This window comes from Brassica oleracea, chromosome C7 (assembly GCF_000695525.1).
Source record: "Brassica oleracea var. oleracea cultivar TO1000 chromosome C7, BOL, whole genome shotgun sequence".
In the NCBI taxonomy this organism is placed as follows: Eukaryota; Viridiplantae; Streptophyta; class Magnoliopsida; order Brassicales; family Brassicaceae; genus Brassica; species Brassica oleracea.
This window is the reverse complement of record NC_027754.1, coordinates 45,602,246-45,620,826: the sequence shown is the minus strand read 5'-3', so window position 1 is coordinate 45,620,826 and position 18,581 is coordinate 45,602,246. Positions and strand designations below refer to the sequence as shown.

Genomic DNA, 18,581 nt, shown 5'->3' with positions numbered 1-18,581 from the left:
TTTCTAATTTGAATGTTGAAATAAAACGTTACTATTAATTATTGTAAACACTATCAAATGTTAAATTTTATTTTTTATGTTGTGATTAGTAGTAATTTACATATAATTTTTAATTTTTATAAATAGTGTACTCTAGAATTTTATATAACTGCAACTCTTATATGGTTATAAATCAGATGGTTAGCTAGCTTGAGGCCCAAACCCTAAAACGTTTTTGTGGACAGAGACATATTAAAAAGGCTCAGCGCCGCACAGACGTTCCCCTTTCTTTTTCTTTTTTCTTACAACAACAATCTCTCCGGTAAGCAAGCCTTCCCTCTTCGATCAATCAATCATAGTGTTGATCGGAAACCCTAATTTCGCTCGTCTTGTCGTGCAGACTCACACCATTCCTTTAACTGCGATTAGATCGAAAACAATGGAGCAACAAGGAGACCGTCCCGTGTTGAGCTTGAGGCCTGGAGGTGGTGGTCGTGGAGGAAGCAGACTCTTTGCACATCGCCCTTCGTCTTCTTCTTCTTCTTCTGATTTCACCAATGGCGGCGATGCTCCTTCTTTTGCCGTTAGGGTATTATTACATTCGGTTTCACGACATTACTCTGCTTTTTAGATCAGCTGTAAATTCTAGGGTTTGGATTGGTTAATTTGGATTTCGAAATTGAATTATGGATTGTTGATTCGGGTTTCTGATTTTGAGCTCATGCACATTGAATTCGACCTAAAGTTTGAATTTTTTTTATGTTTTGTTAGAGAGGAGAGGGTCATGAGATTTTGCGTTTCAGCAGAGAACAGCTGCTTCAGCTTAAAGAGGTATTATTAGTTACCTGAGATGAATGTTCTTGATGTAATTCTTAACCTGAACTTGAGTCACTCACAATGTTTCTTGTGTCCAGGCCATCCAAGTCTCTGAGGATATCCTGAAGCTCAGTCGGGAGATTTCATCTGATCTTTTTGGTGAAGAGCAGAGCTGGGGACGTTCAGAAAGCAAGGTGAGTGTTTCTAGCTTTGTTCAACAACCTAGGTAGTGAGATTCTTTAGTTTATGTTGTTTTTTTTTTTTGGTCTTTTCAGCCTGCAGCTCAAGCTCAGAATCGTTTCTCCGAGACTGATAACCGTGATTGGCATACTCGTGCACCAGCTCCTTCCCCAAGTAGAGAAAGGTCAAGGGAAGACCAACGCGAACCTAGAGATGCCCGTACTGCGGTGAGTGTTGACTACTCTGGCACTTTATTCTTACATTACCTTTAGTTTGCTTTTGGGTGGTTATTGCTTGTTACTGACATGATAACTTTGCTGGAAAAGTCTGGTCCTCCTCCTGTTCTGGTGAAAGCTGAGGTTCCTTGGTCAGCTAAAAGAGGAACTCTTTCGGAAAAGGACCAAGTCCTCAAGACCGTGAAAGGGTATTGCTTTCTTGTAATTATGATGAGTGTTTGTCTCTGTTTTTGTGGTTATTTGCTTTATTTAGTTGATTGAATCGTATAATTCTTGTTGTCTGCAGTATTCTGAACAAGATGACTCCCGAGAAGTATGATCTCCTTAAAGGTCAGTTAATTGACTCTGGGATCACTTCCGCAGATATCCTAAAGGTACATTCCCAATTCGTGTGCATTTGGCTTGTTTATATGTCATGTAGTTCTCTCTTCATGGCATCATTTGTTCTTCTTCTTCTTTTTTTCATCCAGGGAGTGATACAACTGATTTTTGAGAAGGCTGTACTAGAGCCCACGTTTTGTCAGATGTACGCTCTTTTGTGTTTTGATATCAATGGAAAGCTACCTTCCTTCCCATCGGAGGAAGCCGGTGGAAAAGAAATAACATTCAAAAGAGTGTTATTGAACAATTGCCAAGAACAATTTGAGGGAGCTGACAAATTGAAGCAAGAAATCAGACTGATGACTGATCCAGAGCAAGAAATGGATCGCAGGGACAAAGAAAGAATGTTGAAGCTTCGAACATTAGGAAATATCCGTTTAATTGGTGAGCTTCTGAAGCAGAAGATGGTGCCCGAAAAGATTGTCCATCACATTGTCCAAGTATGATGACTCACGCTCTTGTTTTTGCACTGTTAAAAAGTTTATTTTCTGTAAAGCTCATGGTAACTTTTTGTGTCTGGTCGCAGGAGCTTTTAGGTAGTGACAATAAAGCTTGCCCAGCAGAGGAAGATGTAGAGGCTCTCTGTCAATTTTTCATCACCATTGGAAAACAGCTCGATGAGAGCCCAAGATCACGAGGTACAAACGACACATACTTCCTTCGTTTGAAGGAGCTTGCAATGCACCCGATGCTTGCGCCACGCCTGAGGTTTATGGTCCGTAATGTTATTGATCTGCGTGCTGACAACTGGGTACCAAGGCGGGAGGAGGTAGGAATCTATACTGTACAGTCTTATCTGTAATTACTTGCGGAGTTTTCTTTCTGTGCTTATGTTTTCTTCTTGCTTGTTCAAAATGGCAGATGAAAGCCAAGAAGATTACTGAGATTCATTCCGAGGCAGAGAGGAATCTCGGGTTGCGCCCTGGTGCAATGGCAAATATGAGAAATAACAACAACCGTGGTGGTGCAGATGCTGGTGCAGCTGACTCTGGAAACTTTTATGGACGTTCTGGTACTGGAGGAATGATGCCTGGAATGCCAGGGGCTAGGAAGATGCCGGGAATGCCAGGGGCTAGGCAGATGCCAGGGATGCCTGTAACAGATGATGACGGCTGGGAGATGGCACGGTCCCGCTCCATGCCCAGAGGGAATAGGCAGAATCAGCAGCCCGCAGGGCGTGTTCAGTCTCCCGTTATCGGCAAGTCACCGTCCGTTAATTCAAGGCTCCTGCCTCAGGGCAGTGGAGGTCTTTTGGCTGGAAGACCAAGTGCCCTTTTGCAAGGTAGTGGTGCCGAACAGCCGAAACCCATTCCTTCCCCGAGTAAACCAGCTGTGGAGAAGCCCCAGCCACAGCCACAGGAGGCAGCTTCTCCCATGGCCACTACCTTGGACTCAGAAGTGCTCAGCAGAAAAACCAAGTCGCTTTTGGAAGAATACTTCAATGTACGTCTAATGGATGAGGCATTGCAATGCGTAGAGGAGCTGAAATCCCCAGCTTACCATCCCGAGCTCGTCAAGGAAGCTATCTCCCTCGGCTTGGAGAAAAATCCGCCGTGCATTGAACCAGTGGCGAGACTGTTGGAATATTTGGTCTCTAAGAAGGGTCTAACTACTAAAGACATAGGGAGTGGTTGTCTGCTTTACGGGTCTATGCTCGATGACATTGGGATCGATCTGCCAAAGGCACCAAACAACTTTGGGGAGATCCTTGGGAGTTTGGTTATGGCCAATGCATCGGATTTTGAGACGGTGGAAGAGATTCTAAAGAAAATGGAGGATGATCGGTTCAAGAAAGCAGTCTTGGATGCTGTGATAAAGAGTGTAAGTGAATCTCTGTTGGCCGCGCAAGCAGCCAAAATCGAGGCTTGCCGTAGTTTGGTGTAAGCTTTTTGTGTGGTTTCATCTCTGCTACAGGTTACTCCAATACATCCTCCATTTCCTCTGTTTTGATAAGCATTTTCGTTTCTTATTCAACCTTCAAAGCTTTACTATCTATGTTTTGAATAAATCTGGTTATGTATCCTTGGTTATATGGAGTGAGGTCACAGTTTAAGATTCATTTCTTTATTACCCAAAAAGACAAATCGAAATATCATTTTTTGACACAATTTTTACTAATAGGCAAGCATGTTATAAAATTAGTTCAAGACGCGCAAGATCAGTATGATGAATGGCAATGTTGACAATTTCGGAATGAAAAATAATAATTAATAAGCAAACATGAAACAATATACATTTTTATTGGTACCTTTTTTTTTTTTTTTTTTTTTTTTGAAACATATTCATTGCATTTATAAGTCAGCCAAAGTTTGTTGTGGCCATTAATACAAGTTCAGAAGACAGCTTCTTCTTTGCCAATTCATCTGCTTCCCTATTACACTCACGAGAGATCCAAGCAAAAGAGATGAAATCAAAAGAAAAACTAACAGACTTGATATCCTCCACAATGCCGTAGAGTTCCGAGAAAGATTGATCCGCCTTGATAAGTTGAGAACAGTCAGATTCACAGCGGAGCCTTGGGAGTCCAAGATCTCGACATTTTAAAACTGCTTCTCTTAACCTAGCTGGCTCAGAGAAAACAGAGGTTCTGTTTTGCGACTTAATGATCCACCCGAGGCCTGCAGCTTTCTTAGCTTCGTTCCAAGCTGCGTCCGACCTCACTACCACACAGTCTTCCTGAAGAGATGCTCGTACTGGAGGGTGCTTCTGCTTCGTCGAGGTTTGAGCTTGACTTTGGTTCCATTCTCTCGCAGCCGCTGAAGCCAGCGTGATTACTTCCGTAGCAGTGGACCCTTTATCATTAAACATGAGGCTATTCCTTGCCTTCCAGGGCTGCCATAAGATCCATGGAGCTAGAGATCCTGTTGCGATACCCGTCGGTGGGAGCGACTGACGAGCCAACATGCTGTTCCATTCGCTCCTTAACTCCGTGGCTCCAGCATATTCAATACTTGGCCAAACCGGTACCAATGCTCAGACACGTTTGGCAAAAGAACAATGCAAGAACAGATGATCAATCGTCTCAGGTAATCCACACAGTTTACACTTCCCATCTACCTTAATCTGTCGCGCTCTTAGTTGCTCGCCAACCGGCAAGGCTCTGTGAAACATTTTCCAAATGAAGAGTTTGATTTTTGGGGCAGTGTGAAGGTTCCAGACACTCTTTCTCCAGTTGAACTCCAGGATTGTAGCAGCATATCCAGTTTTGGTGGTGTATTCTCCGGACTCAGACAGAAGCCACATAAGCTTGTCCGGAGCACCCAGGCCATCAGACTTGGTTTCAACATTTTAATCTTATGTTCCTCAAAAGGGAGCACTTGTTGTATCAGGTCCAGGTTCCATTCCCTTTTCTCCGGTAAGAACAAGTCTGCAACTGAGAGATTGATAAGAGCTTCAGGGGCAGGGCCCATAGGTCTCTCTTGTGCTGTGAGACTGAGCCATGGAGACTCCCAAACATTCAAACTTTCTCCATTTCCCACAGCCCAACCGGAGTTTTCATTTATTAAGTCGCGGCCTACCATAATGCCTCTCCAGCCATGAGAGCATGCGCTGCTTACCTGACAAGTAAGGAAATCACCCTGAGGGACAATATTTTCCAAGCAAAATTCTCCCAAGCAAGTTCGTCGGGTTACGAATCAGTCTCCAGCTGAGTTTTGTTAGGAACGCATCATTGATACTTTGAATATCACGAAAGTCTAGCCCTCCTTGATCTTTCGGGAGGATCATCTTTGACCACGCTATCCATGACATCTTGTTGGTGCCATAGATGTTGTCAAGGCTGCTTGAATTCTCTTGCACAGCGAGACCGGGAGCTGAAGCAAAGAGAATTGTTCTCTTCCTCCCACTTCGGTTGGCATAATCTTATATTTTTAAATTGAAAACCAAATGTATTAATTTAGAATATATTTATCATTAAACAAGACATGGGAATATGGGATCATCAAATCTAGAGAAAAATCACCTTATCTAATCGAAATACATGTCGTCCGAAGGATATGCCTCTAAACAATTGCCAACTGGGTTGAGAGACGCATAACACACAATTTCTAAAACATTTTGTTTCTTAAACATTTTATGGTATTTTCATTTATATATACGATGTAAAAACAATAAAAAATGTGAGTTTGTGAACCAAAGTTATATAACCAATAAGATATGGAACGTGACAAAACGTCTCTTGGGCAGTAAGAGATCTTTTCAACAACAAAAGCGCACACATACACATGAGCTGCCTTGACCTCATCAATGCCTTGTTGTGATGAGTTCTCTAAAAGTTTTGGTTGTGCGCACGAAATTGAAGTGAGACACTACTACTTTTCTCACAAAATTATAAATACACACACATACACTCATAACTTCAAAAAAAAAAAGATTTATATTTTCTCAATCTAAATTTAAACAAAGAAGATAAAAAAAGATGAGAACTTCTTCTCTTCTTTCTTTGTTCTTGATCGTCTCCGTCTTGCTACTTTCTCAATCCCACATAATTTCAAGCAAGACCGGATCCACGATCAAACCATTGGATCGTAAACTAGTTGAACATGAAGAGTACCCGGAAGGTTCGTCTCACGGTCATCATCACCATGGCCATCTTCGAGCTTTCGTGAAGAAAAGCAAGAAGTCCAAGAAGAAGAAGAAGTCATCGGCTACTAGAAATCTTCTCTCTAGCCCACTTACTTATCTATCTACTGTTGTGACTTCATTTGTTCTACTGCTCGCTGCATTCTAATCCATTTACCAAGATATTAGGTTGCGGCTTGTGGTTCTAATTGCTTTTAATTTCGCGTCAAATGGTTTGAATTTACATGCTTGATTGAGTTTGTATTTGTGATTGTTTGTTTTATTCTTGGGGCGAAAGTTTGTTAACTCTCTAACACTTGAAAATTGTTTTCCCTGATTGTCTATTAATGTGGTTCTTGTTAACGTTAGATGTTATTCTCACTTAAGGCTACAAAAGATATGAAAGATCCAACCCCATTAATTCATCCAACGATTAATCTGCTGCGTTTCATACTATTCTTCTAAGATTTAGAAAATCAAAATCAGTACACAACTACATGTAATTTCCAGGATAGTAATGCGTAAAATATGATATATATGTCGGTCATTCACTCATTGTATTAGAGTGCCGTGATATATACATTTATAGAGAGACCTCTCTCCCCCTTAACCATCTGAAAATAAAGAAAAACGAAGCCTAAACACTGACATCTTTGGAGAGGAAGACGTGCACAACAAGGCGACTCCAATCCATCAGATCAACCTTACTCTCTTCGAGTTTTCCCCACGAGATCCTCATTGACAATTGACAAAGTTTGTATGTTTCATAATGATATGAAGGGGGTTATGCACTCTTTGTAGAATCAGTTATAGAAGATCTTTTACTTGTCTCTCAATTCTCAAATGAATCTAATTATGTCTATAACGTAACCTACAATATGGTTGTATCCATACAAATGTCACACGGAGTAGGATGAGTGAAGCCGAGAGATATTCCTTTGCTTCAATGGTCTATAGAGATAACAAATGCATCAATGTAACTTATATGAATATAACCTAACCTAGAAAATAAACTGACGCATTAACATTTTAGCAGGGCTAGTAGCCTGAATACTATAAGTTAACAAATAAATCAATCTCACCTTCAACCTTGCATATATATAAATTAAAAAGGATAAAAACAATGTATCAAACACAATGTTTTCTTCAATACACACGTAAACACATTACAAAGCAACTTATTAGGTACAAAGAGTTTAACAGTTTCAAAGAAACAAACAAATATCAAGTTGAGTAGTAGAGCGGGCGTCTAGCTTCATCAAAATACTCATCTCTGTTCTGGAACACAATCACGTAAAGAGCGTATATTATGCCAGGGACATAGCCTAAGAGAGTCAGGACCAAGCAAATCAAGAACTCCACCTGCAACAAACAAAAGTTAAATATTAATTATGAAACTCCATCCCTGCAACCACTTCATTAGTCAGAGTTGATGATATCGAGAGAGAGTTAGAAGAGAGCTTACAGTGCAACATCCACGCCTGAGGCAAACTCCCAGAGGAGGAAGAAGGATAGCGATCAAGATCTCGCACAAGATTTCGCACTTGCTCGGCATTTTTCTCTAAAGATGTAGAAGAAACGGTGATCTTATAATGGAATTCACAGAGAAGAAGATCTTTAAGACAGAACACTGATTAGTTGTTGCCGGCACAGAGAACCAATAGAGAGCGAGAGAGCAAGCCACGTTTACAGTTCCGAGATTCAGTTACCTTGCCCCCACTCCTTAATTTTCATCTCAACGTGTATTAACACAGAGAATATGGTGCGACTTAACACACACGATCCATATTAAAAAAAATATATATAGTTGAAAGGTGAACCTTTAAATTCACTTCCCCTCTTGTTACCAATCAAAATACCACATAGATTAATAATAATTTTTTTTTTTTTTTAAATCTAAAATAATTGAAAAAAAATAATGACGCTCATTTTAATGACGCTAACGCCACTAACTAAACCTAAATCTTAAATTCTAAACCCTAAACCTTAAATCTAAACTCTAAACCCTAAATTCTAAACCCAAGCTCTAAACTCTAAACCCTAAACCTAAACCTATATCTTAAACCCAAATCCTAAACCCTAAACCCAAACCGTAAACTTTAAACCCAAATCCTAAACCTTAAACTTAAACCCTGGATCTTAAACCCAAACCTAGACTCTAAACCCAAACCTAGACTCTAAACCCAAATCTTAAACCCTAAAGAAACAACATCAACATTAACCCAAACCTTTAGAATATATATAGGATTTGGGTTCAGGGTTTACGATTTGAGTTTAGGGTGTAGGGATTAGGTTTGGATATATGGTTTGAGTCTAGAGTCTATGGTTTAGGTTTAGGATATAGGGTTTGAGTTTAGGATTTACGGTTTGGGTTTAAGGTTTAGGATATAGAGTTTGGATTTAGGGTTTAGGGTTTGGGTTTAGGGTATAGATTTAATGTTTAGAATTTAGTTAGTAGCGTTAGCATCATTAAAATTGGCGTTACTATTTTTTTCAATTATTTCAGATTTTTTAAAATAAAATTAATCTATTTTATTATTAATCTAGGTGGTATTTTGATTGGTAATAAGAGGAGATGTGAATTTAAACCTAAGTATTGTTCTTGAAATAATGGAGTAGATAGCCAGATAGACTAATAAAAGTGGTCACAGAGATGACAAAGATGTGCGACTCGCTGCTGGACTTTTGGTTTGTTGTTGGTTTTCTCTTGAAAAAAATCAAGTCTCAGCTTAATGATAAATGCTACAACGCATTGTTGAATCTATTGGCTAGAATCGAGTTAGTCGGTGCGATGACACAACGAGTGTAAACAAATATGTTGGAGCAGGGTATGGTCTCTTCTCGAGACACTTACACCACACCTAACCTCATGATCAAGTCGTATTGCAAGATTGGTTATAAGGTCGAGAAAAGGCAGTATCCGTGTAAGATGATTTGCTCTTACGATGATGAACTAGCTTGACCTAAGGAAGAGTGGTTGATCTTGGCTACAATCAATTCTTGATAATGTGACCTTAGGTTTCCACACCTTATCTGTTTTGAGATACAACCCTTTTCTGCTTTGTTATAGTAACGTTTAGAAAGAAAGTATAAGATCATTATTCTTACGAATTTAAAATGTGATGAGCATAGAACCTAACAATTTTCTTGTTGAATTTATCTTCCACATGTTGTCACACTAAAAACCAATCACGAAAACAAAAAAAAAACAAGAAAAGTAGTAACAAAAACTATATGAACTAAATCAAATAATAAGGGCTGTGAAGTTTGGTTTCTTGATATCCGTCAAATCCTTTAAGTTGGAGATACTGCTAGTAAGGCCATCGCTAGCTAACTTCCTACACCCAAACAAGTCCAGATACTCTATGCGGACATCCTTTACAAAGTTTTGCAAGACTCTTATCAGACAATGTGGAGAAACGAAGTTCCAAGTGCTTCAGCTGATGCATGTGTTTCCCAATTACATGAGCATCAATATTCCCAAATATCAAGACGATAGATGGATCATCCAGATCGTTAGGAGGCACGAACCTGAACCTCGTACGCTGTAACCTCCAGACCTCTGCAAGATCCATCCAGTTACGTTTAAAAGTCTCAATACTCTTGCAATATACACCGATCATTTCCACACACGCACAAGATATCTCGTAGGAGCAGCTTATATCAAGTTCCTTGAGCTTAGGGCACATTAAGGCTATGTTCAACATCGATTCATCTGTAACCTGTGGGCAATACTTAACCCAAAGTACCTCGAGATTAGGACACCTACAAATATAAATGCATGAAACATGGAGTTTGGTAAGGAATTAACAAAACTCAAACAAAACTTATATGTTACATTTCAGAATAAATAAAAAGGCAATCCAAGTCCCACATCGGATATTAGACTGAATAAAGTCTAATATATATAGTTAGTCCAATCCCACTTAGTATGAGACTTTTTGAGAATAACAAACCAAGAACAAATTCGTGAGGGCTTAGACCCAAAGCAGACAATATCATATTAAGCGAGGGGTTGGACATCTGGTGACGGACATCTGGCTCTAGTTGAGCGTCTGGCCTCCAGCACGGGCATCCGGTCTGGTTCTAGTAGAGCATTTGGCCCAGGAGTGCTTCTGGTCCGTCACAACATTATACATAATTACGGACGAGGAGTTGACCTATTGGATAATTTTTTTGGATTTGATGGATTTAAAGGGTCATGAGTTCCATTTCCGTTAGGAGTGGTTTGTTCTTCTAAAAATAGTTAATTTAAAATGGTTTGAGCCTTGCTAATGTACGAACCTTTAGACATTAGAAAAAATAACCCGTTACACACCTAATTAGATCAAAATCTTCCCTGGAAGACTACCTCTCGGCGACGTACGAGATGGAGTGATCCGTACAATGCCTGACTCGAATCTCCTTTAGACCGCCCTGGCTCCAGTTCACAACAGACCGGAGGAGAGCATCAATTTTGTCTCCGAACTCAGGACACCACCACCAGCTGGTTGAACAGGGGAGAGACTGAAATTCGGTTTCGAGAACGAAGACAGAGTTGAGCGACGGGTCTTTCTCGATAGATTATTCTTCTTTCTCGATAGATTATTCTTCGTTCTCAATCAGATGGGTCTTAGCCGTGAGAAGATGGGACGGGTCTTGTCCCATCTGATTGAGAACGAAGAATAATCTATCGAGAAAGAAGGTTATGTATGAGTTTAGAGACTGAATATCATAGCCACTTTTACGTATAACAACTTAGAAAAAGATGATGAGTTTAAATCTTAAGACCTTAGCTAGCTGTTAGAATTCTTGTGTCTCAAGTTACCTTCTTGATATTTAGACAGCTTCTTCTTCATTTCATTCCTAAATATAAGTTATGCATAACAACATCTCCAAAATGCACTCTATAATTTCAAATATGAATTTTTTTGCTCTCCAAAAAGAAACTTCAAAAGTGAAACTCTATATTTGAAGTTTCACTACTCAAAACTTCAAATTTGAAGTTTCACTACTCAAAATTTCAAATTTGAAATTTCATATTTTTATTTGCATTTTGGCCCCTAAAATCACACATCACCTTTATGATTCATAAATATTTTCTCGTTTATTGTTTTAATCCTTAAAAAAATTATATCTCATAAATATTTTAAATTTTGTTTACAGATTTTAAATTTTATACATAAAATTAAATAAAAATTTAAAATAAAATTTAAAATATTTTAAACTAGATTTAGACAACAATAATATACAAAAGAAACTTAACAAATTTAAAACTTACATGAAGATAAATAAATACATGGTTCCAAGTACTGTTTTGAATATTTCAATGAGAAATTATAACATGTTCTTAAATTCGTCTAATATTATTAAATAGTCTAAAATTTTATCAAAACGCATATCATTTTTAAATCCAGTATAATACAACTTGATCATTCTTTGATTCATAACTTGTCATGACCATGACAGTGTATTTAATAATTTTAGATGGAATATAATACAACTTGAATATTCTTTGATTCATAACTTGTCATGACCATGATCTGAGGTTCCACATTTTCGCTGTTTCGAGAAATCAACCATCCTCTGTTTTGTTGTTATAACGTTTACGAAGAAAGTATAGATAATTATTTTCATACGAATTTAAAATGAGAGCATAGAGCCTAACAATTATTTTCTTGAGTTTGTCAGGTGTTGCCGCACAAAAATGACAAAAGAAAATACAAGAAAAAAAAAGTAGTAACACAAACTCTACGAACTAAATCAAATAATAAAAGCTGGGAAACTTGGTTTCTTGATCTCCTTCAAATGCTTTAAGTTGGAGATACTGTTGGTAACGCCATCGCTAGTCAACTTATTACAGCCGCACAAGTCCAGATACTCAAGATTAGAACATCCTTCACAAAGTTGGGCAAGACCATTATTAGACAATGTGGAGAATCGAAGTTCCAGGTGCTTCAGCTGATGCATGTGTTTCCCAATCACATAAGCATCAATATTCCCATATATCAAGAAGATAGATGGGTCCTCCACATAGTTACTAGGCACAGATTTTGTGACCTCGGCTGGATCCATCAAATTCCGTTTAAAAGTCTGAATGCTCTTGCAGCTCTTGCCAACCATATCCACACACACACAAGATATTTTGTAGGAGAAGCTAATATCAAGTTCTTTGAGATTAGGGCACATTAAGGCTATCTTCAACATCGAGTCATCTGTAACCTTAGGGCAATACTTAACCGATAGTACCTCGAGATTAGGACACCTACAAATAAAAATGCATGGAACATGCAGTTTGGTTAGAGATTCTGATTTTCAAACAAAATTCAAACGTTACACCTAACTATAATAAAAAGTTAATAAATTAATACTCGAGACCAAAAACTTTATTAGTCTATCGTATTTATAAATTTTATCGAGTATTAATTTATAAAGTTTTATCGAAGATAAAAACCTTTAATGGAATCAAGGGAAAATAAATAGGGAATCCTGAAAAGTTGAAACTGAGACTACCTCTCGGCGACGTACGAGATAGAGCTATCAGTACAATGACTGACTCGAACCTCCTTTAGACCGCCTTGGCTCCAATCCACAACAGACCGGAGGACAGAATCGATTTTGTCCCCGAACTCGGGACTCCACCAACAACTGAGAGAACCAGGAAGAGACTGAAATTTGGTTTCGAGATCGAAGACCAAGTTGAGCGACGGGTCTTGGCACCCGTTCATCCAAGTCTTGCAGACGAACATCGGTCCGGTCCATCTTTCTTCTAGGCTCAGCCGTGAGAAGATGTCGAGGAGACATTCTTGAGTCAACTCCGTCCAGTCAGGACCAAGTTCCCATCCCATAACCACTTTGTACGTACAACAACTTAGAAGAGGAAGAAGAAGATAAATAAAATCTTGTTAACTTAGCTAGCTGTTAGAATTCTTGTGTCCCAAGTTACCTTTTGAACAGTCTTCGCCTCGAGCTGAAATGTCAAATGTTAGGATTTTTCGGCTGAATGTTGATTTGACATTCACAAATAACATCTTAAATACGTGGTTCCAAGTACTATTTGAAAATTTCAACAAGGAATCATAACAGTTTCTTTATAAAATTATCAAATATTTATAAGTCAAATCATTTTAAATCCAAATAATACTAAATTAGTTTGTTTACACTACGTGCATGTAAGCAGTTGCATTTTGAAAACTACACAAAGTATTAGATATAATAGATGTTGGTGGTACTTCCGCATCGTTCCTAAAAACAAATCTCATTAACTGATTAGTTTCGCAGCATGAATTATACAAGACACAATAGTAGTCCGTTACACGTTGTCGCATATTTATTAATCTAAATGTAGAGCAAGTAGTTGTATCATCCAAATGGTTGTAACGTGTAAATTCATTTTGCCAAACGAAAGTATTATATCAAAGTCAAACCAACATATAACTAGCACTAGAGTATTCTTTTTATCAACATGTACTATGCGGATCTAACTTCCGGTAATGGTAGAACAATGACTTGATACCAGCCTAAACTATTAGTTTTTAGTATCAATTGTTGGAAAAATTATTTTACCACATACAAACAAAATTAAGCCTTAGTCTAAAAGGATGTCAAAATTAAGAGGGCTGAGTTTCAATTCCCGAAAAAGACGAATTATGCAGAAAATTGGAGAAAATACTTACAAGAGATCTTCAACATGGCGCAAAGAGTACTGTCAGGAATAGATCTCACAGAGTGGCTCAGGGTGATGCAGTCTGACGTGAATTCTCATAAGACATGTAAAATTATCGGCTATAATATCGTATATATAATCTTTTTCATAGTATGTAATAACATAATAACCATACCGATGTTTGTCGAAACAAATAAATTATACATTATACGGTAATTATTTCTTACAAATTAAATTTAGAAACAAGCGTAAAACATAAAACCTTGCAAAACATTGGTTGAATTTATGTTTTATGGTTGTTATCACCAATTAAAAACCAATCGCATAAAAATCCAGAAAAACAAAGTTAAAGAAAGCTGACTTTTTAGAACTCAACCAAAGAAATAACGAAATACAATCATCAAATACAAAACAATATGCGTTCAGTTAATGTAATAGGGCCGTTGTAAGATCGTCATCCATTATGTTCAACACCATCGTATTCTTCAAACAACTTATTTAACCATTCAAGATCAATTTCAACATCCATTCCCAGAGCTTCACCCAAAACATCAAAATCTGGTTTCTTGATCACCTTCAAATTCTTCAACTTTGAGATAGCTTTAGTAACACCTTTGCTAGTCAAGCGCCCACACCCGAACAAGTCCAAGTACTCTAGATTCGAACATCCTTCACAAAGATCGACAATTGCACTATCAGTCAATGTGGAGAATAGTCGAAGTTCCAGGTGCTTCAACTGACTCATGTGTCTAACAATCGTATCCGCTTCAATGTCCCCATGATACTCGAAAGATAGATACTGCACATAGGTGCAATGCCTTAACCTCTTGACCTCGGAAGGCTGCATTGAGTTCCGTTTCAGAATCTGAAGATTTTTGCAATTCGTACCCACCATTTTCATACACGCACAACATATTTTAAAAGAGCAGCTTACATCAAGTTCTTTAAGCTTAGGGCAGTTTAATGCTATCTTTCTCATCGACACATCTGTAACCTTTGGGCAATATTTAACCCAAAGTATCTCAAGATTTGGGCACCTGCATATCAAAAGATTATATCAAACGTCTGTAGTTAATCTCCAAACAAACTGAGAGGTACGTACCTCTCGGCGACGTATGAGAGAGATTTATCCGTACAATGTCTGACTCGAACCTCCGTCAGACTGCCTTGGCTCTGGTCGACAGCAGACCGGATGGTTGAGTCCACTTTTTCCTCGAATTCGGGGCTCCACCAGTAAAACGACTCAGGGGAAGACAGAAACTCAGCTTCGAGATCCAAGACAGTGTTGAAGGACGGGTCTTGACATAAGTTCATCCATGTCTTGCAGACCAGCATTGGTCCGTTCCATCGTTGCCCCATGCTCAGCCGTGAGAAAATGTCTAGGAGACATTCCGGAGCCAACTCTGACCAGTCATGGTGCAGTCTTGATCCCATCTGATCGAGAATAAAGAAGAATATATTGAGAAAGAAGATTTTAGCTAGGATCCTAGTGATTGAATATGTCTAGAATAGAGTATATCATATTTGATCAAATAAAATGCTAGTTTTCAGAATTCTTGTTTCTTGATTTACTTTGCGTTTATATGCAGAAAGCGATTCTGACTTCTTCGCCAGTTATAAAATCCAAGATATCTTCATCTTTCCTCTGTCATTGACTCCTCAAGAGAGAGGGCTTGGTCGATCTTGTTTTGGAATAAACTTTACGAATAGTCTTCTGTTTGAACTATCTCCAATATTTATCCCCTAGACTATATTTGCGAAGTGATTTTACCACATGTTCAACTTCACAAAACAAATATGACATGGCTACTAAAATTGATGACATGTCTTATAAACATGGACAATTGCATTTAATGTTAATTTATATTTTTGGTAAACTTTTTAAAATATGGTAATAACTCATATATTACATTTAATGTCAATTTATATTTTTGAAATTTTTTTTAGAATATGGAAATAACTCATAAATCATCATTAAAATAAATATATTCAAATATGGCATTATAAATTTCGAAATATAATTTAATTATATATTTTTAAATTATGCAATTTTATTACTAAAATTTTCAAAAATGTATACAATTTTTTTAGAATATCTACAAATTTTATAAATATTGTTTAATTTTAATTTTTGGTAATTATGCAACTTTTAAAAATTTATTTAATATATTTAAATAAAATAAATAGATAGAAAAATCTATCTAAGATTATAATTTCAAATATATACATGCATATTCTTAAATATAATTTTTATTTTTAATTAAATCAAATTTATATTAAAATATTGATACGAAAAAAAAATTTACAATATTAATAAAATTTTATTTTAAAATATAATTTATATTTATCTGTTAAAAAATAATTTAAATTTTTTTTACTGCACATAGTGCAGGAAGACACCTAGTATGTCTATATTTTTCCTCAAAAATATAAATTTTAGAACGAAGTTCTCTAACGTATTGCTATATTTTTCCTCTAAATATAGCAATTTCTTATGGTTCCCATAAAAATACACCATTCATAAAGAATTAATTTTTCTTTCTATTCCCTATCATTTTTTGTTTAAAGAATAACAAACCAAAATTATTCTTCATTATTTGAGAAGAAATAATCAAAATTATTCCATTTGTTCCTGAAATGGTCACCAGTCAAAACCCTAAATTTCAAATACCGGTTTAGTGATATTAAGTTGAACCAGAAAGCAGGGTTCGGTTAAAGGTGGTTCTCGTGTGTTGAAACTTGAAAGCGTCTAGCTGAAATAGAAGTTGTGTTTAGTCGTTTTGAAATAATATGTGCGTGTGATTGTGATTTGTGACCAAAGCGTTGAAAAGGAAGATAAGACTTTTCTTGTTCAAAAGTCAAAACTTTGAAAATCCCTTCTTGCTCTTACGACTTGCATTGCATGATCATCGAATCACCAAGGATAAACCAAACTCCCAATTATATATTCTTTTACTTCTAACCCGTTCTCTCTGTTCTTGCTTTCCTATGTCTACACTCATGGTCTCATTTTTGCTCGTACTCTTCCAGTTTTTAATCTTCTCTGTTCAAGCTCAGAGTGGAGAGTGGGAGACACCACCACCACCACCACCAACAGAGTTCATTTTCAAAGGTTTTAGGGAAAACAACAACTCGGAGATTCAAACAGAAGGAGCAGCTGCCATCAAACCCGATGGACTACTGAGACTCACCGATGGAAACTTAAGCGTCACTGGAACAGCGTTCTACCGCAAACCGGTGAGGCTGCTTGACCATAGCAGCAACCTCAATCACTCAAAAGTTTGTTCGTTTAGCACTTCTTTCGTCTTCACTTTAGTCCCTTCCAGCTCTAGCAAACGGAGGTAGTTTCGGCTTCACCTTCACACTATCTCCCACCCCAAACCGTCCAGGCGCCGACTCTGGCCAATACTTTGGACTTCTCAACGAGACCAACGACGGGAATCCAACGAACCACGTTTTCGCAGTCGAGTTCGATACTATACAAGGGTTTAAGGACTGGACGGTACTCATGCAACAACAGGCAATCACATCGGTTTGAATTTTAACAGTGTCACCTCGGATGTCCAGGTCCCGGTAGCTTATACAACTGAAGATGAAGTAAAAGAGGAAGGTTTCCAGCTCGAACCAATCATAATCCGTTTGGATTACAACGGACAAAACCAAGTGCTGAGTTTGATCGTTTCCTTTGCCAAACTTCCAATTGCCCCATCAACCCCATTCATCTCCCATGTTGTTCCAAAACTGTCGGAGATCGTGCAAGAAGAAATGTATGTTGGATTCACCGCAGCCACAGGAAAAGATAGGTCGAGTGCTCATTATTTGATGGGTTGGAGTTTCAGAAGCTGTCGAGATGGTTTAACTGCAGACAGTCTAGTTTTATAGGAACTTCCTCTTTGGCAACAGCTCAAGAATAAAGGTTTCAATATCATTTGAGATTCCCTCAACTTATCTCAGATTTTAGTTTGATTCCATACTCACAAGGTATACTTTCTTAAACGTTTTTCAGATCGTCAATCCACAGTCACAAAGATTCTCATAGGTTAGATACCTAACCACAAAATCTTTAGATTTCTTTGATAAAAAAAATAACTAATAGAATGGGAAAATAGGCATTTCATTCCCGAAGTATTTGAAATCGGTAGTTTTAATACTTAAGTATTTCTCTCGCATAATTATTTTCCAACTAATAGTTAACTGCGTGAAATTAAGAATAAAATAGTCAACTATTAATTGATGAACAGAAAAATAACAGTTTTCTATCAATTTTTTTAACTTCTATATTATAATCATAACTAGGATAAGACATGCGCCTTGCGCAGGGTGAATTTATTTGTATATATTTCGATAGTTTCTTTTATATATTTGATCATTTTATTTATATATATAAAATATTTTTTGTTGTTATTATATAATTTCTTTCCGATGGATCGGATCAATTTTTATTAAAAATAATGGAACAAAACTATAATTAATACATCATGGGTTGATCGGATTGACATTAAACAAATTATGACATAAAAACTTTATTTTTCCATAGAACACGTTCTTGAAAAAAAGTGAACAGTATTGTTTTCACATTTGAATTATTTTGACTTTTATCTTCCATATGGTTTTGAAAGCTTTCAAATCAACCATCGAATTGATACATGTCATTTTAATGTTCTTAGTCGTATATTTAATGAAAACTTACATTTTTGTAATTTAAAGTCGTTTTAAAAAAAAATTCAAAATATAGCATATAAGAAAATTCTAACATATAAGAAAAATATAACATATAAGGTGTC

The 18,581-nt window shown here is 37.2% G+C and overlaps 5 protein-coding genes and 2 pseudogenes across 5 annotated transcripts; 3 read left to right on the top strand and 4 right to left on the bottom strand.

The window, feature by feature from the left end:
• The first annotated feature begins 190 nt into the window (after positions 1-190).
• LOC106306498 lies at positions 191-3,651 on the top strand. The gene is made up of 10 exons (XM_013743133.1): positions 191-301; positions 380-568; positions 751-810; positions 894-989; positions 1,071-1,202; positions 1,302-1,399; positions 1,498-1,585; positions 1,682-2,032; positions 2,119-2,361; positions 2,454-3,651. The coding sequence occupies exons 2-10, from the start codon at positions 419-421 to the stop codon at positions 3,474-3,476; spliced, it is 2,241 nt and encodes a 746-aa protein (XP_013598587.1). The 5' UTR covers positions 191-301; positions 380-418; the 3' UTR covers positions 3,477-3,651.
• A 2,326-nt stretch (positions 3,652-5,977) lies between these two features.
• On the top strand, positions 5,978-6,517 carry LOC106305298. Its single transcript, XM_013741679.1, has one exon. It carries the CDS (start codon positions 6,010-6,012, stop codon positions 6,319-6,321), a length of 312 nt encoding a protein of 103 aa, XP_013597133.1. The 5' UTR covers positions 5,978-6,009; the 3' UTR covers positions 6,322-6,517.
• Positions 6,518-7,315: 798 nt separating this feature from the next.
• On the bottom strand, positions 7,316-7,707 carry LOC106305387 (UPF0057 membrane protein At4g30660). Its single transcript, XM_013741764.1, has 2 exons — positions 7,618-7,707; positions 7,316-7,514 (listed from the first exon to the last, which is right to left on the bottom strand). The coding sequence occupies exons 1-2, from the start codon at positions 7,705-7,707 to the stop codon at positions 7,377-7,379; spliced, it is 228 nt and encodes a 75-aa protein (XP_013597218.1). The 3' UTR covers positions 7,316-7,376.
• Positions 7,708-9,396: 1,689 nt separating this feature from the next.
• Positions 9,397-10,712, bottom strand: LOC106303438 (annotated as a pseudogene).
• A 1,127-nt stretch (positions 10,713-11,839) lies between these two features.
• On the bottom strand, positions 11,840-12,997 carry LOC106305379 (putative F-box/LRR-repeat protein 19). The gene is made up of 2 exons (XM_013741761.1): positions 12,645-12,997; positions 11,840-12,396 (listed from the first exon to the last, which is right to left on the bottom strand). The coding sequence occupies exons 1-2, from the start codon at positions 12,977-12,979 to the stop codon at positions 11,895-11,897; spliced, it is 837 nt and encodes a 278-aa protein (XP_013597215.1). The 5' UTR covers positions 12,980-12,997; the 3' UTR covers positions 11,840-11,894.
• A 1,251-nt stretch (positions 12,998-14,248) lies between these two features.
• LOC106305150 (putative F-box/LRR-repeat protein 19) lies at positions 14,249-15,231 on the bottom strand. The gene is made up of 2 exons (XM_013741517.1): positions 14,900-15,231; positions 14,249-14,834 (listed from the first exon to the last, which is right to left on the bottom strand). Exons 1-2 carry the CDS (start codon positions 15,229-15,231, stop codon positions 14,252-14,254), a joined length of 915 nt encoding a protein of 304 aa, XP_013596971.1. The 3' UTR covers positions 14,249-14,251.
• Positions 15,232-16,434: 1,203 nt separating this feature from the next.
• The window catches only part of LOC106303437, a 5,206-nt pseudogene continuing 3,059 nt past the window's right edge, over positions 16,435-18,581 (top strand).

Coding starts and splice junctions, on each gene's coding strand:
- LOC106305387 (XM_013741764.1), bottom strand. CDS start 7,707: ATGCCGAGCAAGTGCGAAATCTTGTGCGAGATCTTGATCGCTATCCTT. Junction 7,515..7,617: donor TCAGGCGTGGATGTTGCACT/GTAAGCTCTCTT, acceptor TGTTTGTTGCAG/GTGGAGTTCTTGATTTGCTT.
- LOC106306498 (XM_013743133.1), top strand. CDS start 419: ATGGAGCAACAAGGAGACCGTCCCGTGTTGAGCTTGAGGCCTGGAGGT. Junction 1,400..1,497: donor GTCCTCAAGACCGTGAAAGG/GTATTGCTTTCT, acceptor TGTTGTCTGCAG/TATTCTGAACAAGATGACTC. Junction 1,586..1,681: donor CTTCCGCAGATATCCTAAAG/GTACATTCCCAA, acceptor TTTTTCATCCAG/GGAGTGATACAACTGATTTT.
- LOC106305379 (XM_013741761.1), bottom strand. CDS start 12,979: ATGGGATGGGAACTTGGTCCTGACTGGACGGAGTTGACTCAAGAATGT. Junction 12,397..12,644: donor ATCTCGTACGTCGCCGAGAG/GTAGTCTCAGTT, acceptor TTTTATTTGTAG/GTGTCCTAATCTCGAGGTAC.
- LOC106305298 (XM_013741679.1), top strand. CDS start 6,010: ATGAGAACTTCTTCTCTTCTTTCTTTGTTCTTGATCGTCTCCGTCTTG.
- LOC106305150 (XM_013741517.1), bottom strand. CDS start 15,231: ATGGGATCAAGACTGCACCATGACTGGTCAGAGTTGGCTCCGGAATGT. Junction 14,835..14,899: donor CTCTCATACGTCGCCGAGAG/GTACGTACCTCT, acceptor TTTGATATGCAG/GTGCCCAAATCTTGAGATAC.